This window comes from Amborella trichopoda, chromosome 13, assembly GCF_054954075.1.
Source record: "Amborella trichopoda isolate Santa Cruz 75 chromosome 13, AtrichopodaSantaCruz75HAP2 v2.0, whole genome shotgun sequence".
Taxonomy (NCBI): Eukaryota; Viridiplantae; Streptophyta; class Magnoliopsida; order Amborellales; family Amborellaceae; genus Amborella; species Amborella trichopoda.
This window is the reverse complement of record NC_142348.1, coordinates 7,552,388-7,560,761: the sequence shown is the minus strand read 5'-3', so window position 1 is coordinate 7,560,761 and position 8,374 is coordinate 7,552,388. Positions and strand designations below refer to the sequence as shown.

At 32.6% G+C, this 8,374-nt stretch overlaps 1 protein-coding gene across 1 annotated transcript; it reads right to left on the bottom strand.

Moving 5' to 3' along the window:
• Positions 1-451: 451 nt before the first annotated feature.
• On the bottom strand, positions 452-5,137 carry LOC18425730 (putative transcription elongation factor SPT5 homolog 1). Its single transcript, XM_088857080.1, is given in 12 exon segments — positions 452-691; positions 814-913; positions 1,025-1,073; positions 1,183-1,280; positions 1,396-1,551; positions 1,642-1,999; positions 2,232-2,305; positions 2,456-2,539; positions 2,618-2,779; positions 2,858-3,013; positions 3,117-3,346; positions 4,829-5,137. Coding segments are annotated over 12 exon segments (1,707 nt in total). The 5' UTR covers positions 5,037-5,137; the 3' UTR covers positions 452-659.
• Positions 5,138-8,374: the final 3,237 nt, after the last annotated feature.

Sequence of the window (8,374 nt, the reverse complement as noted above, 5' to 3'; positions counted from 1 at the left end):
CCCACAACCTCTCTTTCTCTCCTAATCTCCCTTTCTTATCTCTCTCTCCTAGAGGAGCATGCCCCACTACTCTCTCTCCTCTTAGACCTAAGAAGAAACTAAAAGTTGGAAAAATTAGATGGAGCCTAAGTTAATTTTGGGGGTTAAGGTTTAGTAGAGATATTATGGGTGGTTACCTAGTTTGGCCGAAATCAGCTATCCCGGTTCGAGATTGAAGCTAGACCGCTGATCCCGTGCCATTGGATGTGGTGACTCGGTGTGGGGTATAATAAGCCCGGTAGAGTTAATCTCCTGCATTTTCTCTTTTACTTACTTTGCTCTTTTATTTTATATTCTCAAGCATAGTATTAAGTTATAAAAATTGGCATCAAGTGGTTGAGTTTTATTTTTTTTGTTGTCCTGTTTTATTTTGAAATATTTATTTATTGTAAGAGACCATCTGTATGCAATCTGTTTGCCAAAATAAAATGGGGTGATTATAATCATTAAAAAAAAAAAAAAAAATTGTATTCCCATGGAAAAGATCACATAGTTCTTTCTTTCATACACTTCTCTCACTACTTCGACAAGATCCAGCTATGGCAACAAAGGACTGAGCTTCCACACAGATAAACCCAAAATTTTCAAGGTGATGGCGATCACGTATGAACATAATCCCTTTATAAATATGTTCCATAGGGCCTTGCTTCTCCTACAGAATAGTAACATACAATTATTTACCAAGAAAAGAGTTTGGCTTCATCTTAAAAGATCAGATATTAGAATCTTCTCCCTCATGAATCCTAACAACATCCTTCAACGATACTGTGCTACCATAGCGATCTTGGGTACTACGCTTCCGCTTTATCTTCTTTCTAATCTCTCTTGACTTAACCCAAACAACCGCTGCCCTCTCCGGAACTCCTTTGAGAACCTGAGAAAGAAGTTAAAATCCTCATTTTGAATTTAAAATGCAACTGTTCCACCAAACAATTAAAACGATTTAAAATGTAAGTGAAAAAGATTTAGGGCAACACATGCACACCTGAAATGCATCACTCTCTACACTTATGATGACACCACAGCTGGAGTTACTGCAACACATTTGACTCCACCACGTTAAAAAGAAAAACGCAATAAAAGTCTGTTCACGTTAAAAACTATCTGCTTATTTAATAAATAACAAAAAGAATAGCAACTTACTCCATTTGAACTAGGCTATGTAACAAATAATCTCCAATTTTTGTAATACCGAAAGTTATTGAAGAAATTTCCACCACATTATCAGCAAAAACTCGGATCTGAATACACCAATCGCAAATAAAATGAGTCAATGAGTCTTACAAACTAAAAGAAATTCACTCTTTCCACCCATTATGACCAGCGACATGTATACAAAATTGCGAAGTTACTTACATCTTCCTTGGTGGTGTCCGATGAGATGATGAGAACATGTCCCTCCCCCTTGACAAGCATACCGGTAGCTCCTTCCTGAGCACCTGAGACTACCTTCACATGGTCTCCAGGTTTAAAGTATTTGCAGAGTTCTTTCTCATTAACAGCCAGGGTTTCCTGAAAGGCACGTAGTAGGATTATCATATAATACCCATATGAACAACTTATTCTGAACTTTTAGAAACATAAAAATCAAAGAATAACTACTTTGAAGCTTGGGATGTTCGATCTTATGTAGACACTCTCTTCCTCAACCTTCTCAACCCATCCCATCAGATTCTTGAGATCACCACGGACGACGATTACCGCATCTCCTTTCATAAAATGGCCCTCTGTTCTATATGCAAACGCGGTTGACAAACTGGCCATATCGCCATCTGAATCTTTTCCAGGCTTCCGGAACTTCTCTAGTTCATCAAAACTGGGTTGTATGTTCTGAGAACTAATAGACTTCATTGACACAATTTTATAAAGATAGCCATCTTTGAACATCATCCCATCAATAGTTTCAAAGTATTCCCCCGTAATTGAATCCTGCCTTCGCTCAACGGGGATATGCATATACCTGAAATTATAAAATTAATAATAAGGTACTACCGATCCCAATTGAACTCAAACATGTAAAGTAACAATGGGCTGCGATATCTTCAAAAAGTCATGGTTGATTGAGGTCATCACCATCCATTTTTTTAATGAGAGGTGAGGACCAAATGAAAGATAGTTTTCCATAGCTAGTTGCAAAATAGTAGTATACTTTTCCATCATTAAATGCACAAAGGGAGTATATCATATTTTACTTCATCTCACGGGTGTTGATAAACCGTGGTGGAGGAACAAAGTTCTTCTTCTTCTTCCCGACCTCGTTGCCCTCCTGATACAATCAAGAAATGGTCTATCATAAGGTGTATCTATCGAGAAGCGTCAAACAGTAAGATGCTTACCATGTCGTGTACATTACAAACCAAAGTGCAATACAAAAATGAAGTGATATATGAAGATGGGAAAATAAATAGAAGATTACCAATTTGTTAGCCAAAGCTTTGAGGTCGATCCTTGGGATAAGCTTTATTGTAACTCTTTGCCTCATATTATCAACATCTAAAACCTGCAGAGGTTGGCATTCATAAATTTCCATAAAAGCAGTAAGAATAACCCAAGAGAGGAAAATGAAAGACAAGTATACCTTTGCCAGATCGCCTTTATAAGTTCCGAGTTTCACACGCACCCATGTATCCTTCGAAAGCTCAACAGATTTACTCTTAACTGATAGAACATCTGTCATCTCTTTGATTGGTACAAGCATCGGTTTGGTATTTGAATAGATGTGTCGCATTCCTTTACAAGCCTGGACCCGGTAATGGTATAAACAAAAACCAGAAAATGACGTTCGTACACACAAATAAAAGTCATAAATGGGGCATACCTCCTTGACATGAGCTTCCTTGTCTGCTTCAATGTATATATAATTCGTCAAATAATCCAATGTAATAACCGACTTTATTTGTTGTTTTATTCCTTGAGATTGCACATCCATACATTTCTGCATCAAGCAGAAAGCCACCTCTCTTTCATGGCCAATCTGATAAAAAACATAAAACATCAAAAGTTAAGAGTATATAACAAAAAAGATTAAAGGAAATGTCCTCCTACTTTCTTTTCTCTCTCTCACTGGCTCAACATACCGCGCATTTGACCATCCACAGCTTTGGATCTTTCACTGAGGGCAAAAGAGCTTGTTGCGCAACCTGTGTAGTCTCCTCCTCGTATTCTAAATGATCTGATCAACTATATTTTTTTTTAATTAACCTTTCAAGGTCTTCCACATCTTGTTCTTCCTCTCGTGGAAGAAAAGGCCGACGATGCACTCGCCATTCATCGTCGTCTTGCAACTCCTTTCCCACATCAATAAAATCTGTCACATGAACATGAAATAGAGGTATATAATTATGCAAAATATTTCTATTTGTTGAGAAATACTAAATAGGGCTATGCGTAATTGCTCCGAATAATGAAATTCTAGTAGTTTTCGAAGTCAAATAATTCGATGATTATTATCTATGAAGTACATCACTGCACTGACATGAATGCTTCGAGATTGATAATATCATAGCAGCAATATATACACCATGACTGCTCAGCCTCAAGAGGAATCGCCCTTCACAATCTCAATTATAGAAATTTATTTTCCTACTCATATCAAACCATAGAAAATCAAAATAGAAGCCGCAAGTTTCTCGCATTATCAAAGCACCAAGAGTGGAACATCATTCTCCTGTCATTGAAGCAGAGGTTCAAAGATCAGAGAGCAAAGTAGATTCACATTAGGTACTTATGGCTACACTTAAACGTGCCAGTCAGAGTTGAGCCTATAGGTTTGACATTTTTGTATAGTGGGTGATTTGATTAGATCTGTCTGAAGCTCATAAAATTCAAACAACAGAATAGCCACTCTCTGAGAAAATCAAGAACAACAAGTGTGGTCATTTTCCCAATATATGACCGTACAATCTACGCACATTCTCCACGATTGAAATTAAGATAAATATTTTCTAAACAAATGTACATTCTAGGAAAATTTACTAGCTTTGTTCATTACCAGTTGAGAGGACTTATGATCCAAAGAGAGTCAACTTATCCCATTAAATAAATGAGTCAAAATATTTTATTGAGTATAATCCTTAAACAAAGTAAGCCTCAACAGTCGCATCGAAAATGATTAAAGTTACAAGAGCTTGGTACATTAGAGCATATGGCCATTAAAACACTAAATAAACGCTCGTGCCTACAACAAATAGCATTACAACAAATAGCATTACTTAACATAAACATAAATTAAATGTAAATTAAAGAAATTTGAATTAAGTAAATTAAATTCAACGTAAATTAAATAAATTGAAAAAATTAACTAAAGAGAGGGAATTGTGAGAAAAAGAAAATAAGGGAATGAAATATAAAACAGGATATTTTCCTTCTCTTTGTTTTTATTTTTATTTTTATTTTTATTTTTATTTTTTGTTCGTTCCAAAACTTTCAATAATATGAACCACAATCTAGAAGATTTTTTACGGCACAAACCATCTGGAGGGCTTTTACTCTATATGATTTTTTTTTTTTCTTTTTCCTTTCCAAAACTTTCAATAATATGAACCACAATGTAAAAGAATTTTTATGACAGGAACCGGCTCAGAAATCCCATAATCAAAACCATCTACTAGAGGAAACTCAGAAATCCCATAATCAAAACCATCTACTAGACGAAACAACAGCACACTCACATCTTAAAATAAAAATTCCATTTCCCACAAATTTGCCGTAATTAAACTGAAGAAAGAAAATTAGGAAGAGAGAGGAAAAACGAATCAATAGGGAGAGAAAGAACTAAAATCGAGTCTACCGGCATCTCCGTCATCTTCCTCTTCGTCGTTATCATCACTTGCAACAGCTGCGATGTCGTCAAAAAACTCAGAACCACGTCGACCATTGCGTTTTCTCAAACTGTAATCATCTCCAAGCACATCATCAATCAATTCTGATCTCTTCTGTTTCTTCTTTATCCTTCCACCATCATAGTCCTCTTCATCTATTTCATAAAATCTGGTCATGGCTATAAATCCGAAGTTCACTGTAGACGAATTAGGTTTAGGAACATAGAAATGCAAAGGGGAGAGCACAAATAACTTATGAATGCATTAATGATGTACTTCTAAATGCATTAATATCTCATCTTGATGATATGAGTTCGGAATATCGCCTCTCTAATATCTCATCTTGATGATATGAGTTCGGAATATCGCCTCTCTAATGGATACGATTCTCTAATAGAAAAAAAACCAATGAAGAAATTATCAAGAAAATCTTAGCACCAAAACGTAAGGATCTACCTGCTACATAATGAAGATGGTACATGAAAGACATGAATGGGAACACCCAATATTCAAATTTCGTCTACTTACCTCAAAGAGAGCCTTTGAGGAATGCAGATTCTCCTGTGCCCTCTCTATGTAGTGTATAAGGACCTTTTTATGTATTTATTAACTTTACATGAACTCGTATAAATCAAGAACCCATACGGTTTCTTGATCCCACGCGTATAGGGTGATTTCTTGATTCTACTTATCCTTTTAGATGTTGATAAAATAGGATATGTATGACAATCATCATGTAATAAAGATTTCAAAAGAAATTTAACTCATAAATAATCAAAAAAATCTTCGCACCCACCATCAAACTTTGAATTTGGACTTCACGGAACCTTGACCAACAACATCCTACTGCATCTCTATTTCTAATATTCTTCCTTTTAAAAATAAGACTTGATCAATCATAATAAATAGTTTTTGTTTTTAAAAATCTGGAATTTTATTATAGCTGATTTTTAGAAGCATAAAAATTCATTCAAAAATACAAAGCTATTCAAGTAATAAAAAATGAAGAAACTATACTCTCATGATTCATATATTTGTTTAAAAAAAAAAAGTCATCACAAAAAGAAATTGTTATGAGAAGATTGAAAATTTGTTTTTTGTAGTAAAATGGGCACAGTTTTTGGGAAGCATTTAAAAAATATTTGTCAAAAAATTGGATGATTAAATATTTTTGAAACACAAAATATTGTTGAAAAATATCTTTTAACTTTTATATTATAAAATTCTATATAAAATAGGTTAGTTAGTCACAAAAGAAATAAAAAAAAAAATTCACAAAAAAAAATAAATTAACGTTCTTATGAAGATTATAATAAGAAAATAAAGTTTTAAAATATCCGAACAGGGGAAAAAAAATGGATAAAATATTTTTAAGTTGGAAAATAAAGTACAAAAATGTTGGAAATGGAAAACAAAATGAACATATTTTTCAAAAAATTTAAGCATTGAGTAATTTAAAAATAAAAAAGTAAAAATCTGTCATAGACTATTTATAAAGGGCCAACCTTAAAACTTAAAATAAGGCGCAACTCCTAAATTTATCATAATATGTAATTTTAGTGCAAAAACATTCTCAGGATGGCCTGAGAATCTATTTTCATCTCCAATTATAAAATTTTAAACTTAAAAAATAGTTAATATCAAGTATATCTGAACATAAATGAAAATAAATATTGAAAATAGACAGTCCAGATAATGTGTTACAATATGCAATATTTTACAGACTCAAATTCTTTATATATTTCATACTCATACATCTTGATGCCTATATGATCATTCAAAAGGTTTTCTAACATCAAAAACCCTTTCTTCGATGGATTTTTTATGTGTGCTTTAGTTCTATAATTTACGGTTGCAATCTTATTTATGTATTTTCCATTTGTGAATATATAAACTCTTTTTCATTAATAAATGTAAAAAGCTTATACAAGGGTGAGACCCTAAACAATCACATTAAGGCACACCTCCAAAATTCACTGCAGAAGGTTGATTGGATGCTAAAAAACCCTCAATTTGGTTGCGTCGACCTCAATATGTATGGAGGTGAGAAAAAAAAGAAAAAAAAAATGAAATTTCAAGTCTTGAAAATAGTACATCGTATAATATGGGACCTAAAAACGTGGCCCTAAACTATAGTGTATCATCCCAATCCACCACATTTTTTGTTTTAACAATATGACCCTAAACTATATAGAATTGTGGGCCTTACTGTGTCTTATGGTCGCCCCAAAGAATGGATTTTGAAAATCTAGACCAGGGAACTTAGGTTATTTAAAAGAATTAACCATTGAAGAAATTATAGGGACCAACAACAATTCAGATTAAAAAAAAAAAAGGAAATGAAAATGGTACAAGAAAGAAATAAATGGAAAAAACCAATATTCAAATTTCATCTAATAATCCATGGGTTTTCTAATATTAACGTACCCCAAAGAGGCCCTTTGAGGAATGCAGATTCTTGGGTTGGGTTTTTTAATATTAACATACGTACCTCAAAGAGAGCCTTTGAGGAATGCAGATTCTCCCGTGCCCTCTCTCTCTAACTATTGCTCTGGTTTTCTCTCTCGAAATGAATCTGTAATATGTACGGACATTCTATGTATATATATATTTTTATGAACTCGTAAAGTTTTTTTGGGAATAAAACCAAATAACAAAAATCAATAACTCATATGGTTTCTTGATCCTACGCGTTATTTGAATGTTTTCTCGATCCTACTCATCTTATCCTTTTATTCAGGATGCGATTGAGTGCTAAGAGAAAATGTGTAAGAAAGAAAGTTTTAGAGAGAGAAAGCGCACTCTTTTTGAATTAATAAAATAGGATATGTATTAAAATCATCATGTACTAAATATTTGAAAAGAAATATAACCCATAAAGAATCAAAAAAATCTTCGCACCAAAACCAACCATCTTACTTTCAATTTGGACTTACACGGAAGCCTCACCAACGTCCTTCTGCATCTCTATTCCTAATATTCCTCCCTTTAAAATTAAGATTTGATAAATCATAATAACTAATTCTTATATAATATATAAATATGTAATTTTACTTCAGCTGATTTATAGAAGCATTAAAATTCATTAAAAAATACAAAATTATCCAAGTAATAACAAAAAATGTAGAAACCATACTCCATGATTCATATATTTTGTAAATCACAAAATGAAATTGTTATGAGAAGTTGGAAATTGGTTTCTGTAGAAAAAATGGGTATAGTTTTTTGAAATATTTAAAATTTATGACAAGAAATTTGGATGATAAAATATTTTTAAAAGATGAAATATTGTTGAAAAATTAATTTTATCTTTATATATTTAAAAAAGTCCATATAGAAAATAGGTAAGCTAGTCAGTCACAAATGACATAAAAAATCAATAAAATCACAAACAAAAAAAAACAATGTTTTTTTTAAAGATTATAATAAGAAAATATAGTATAAAAATATTGGAAAAGAAAAAAAGAATGGACAAAATATTGTTAAGTTGAAAAATAAAGTACAAAAATATTTGA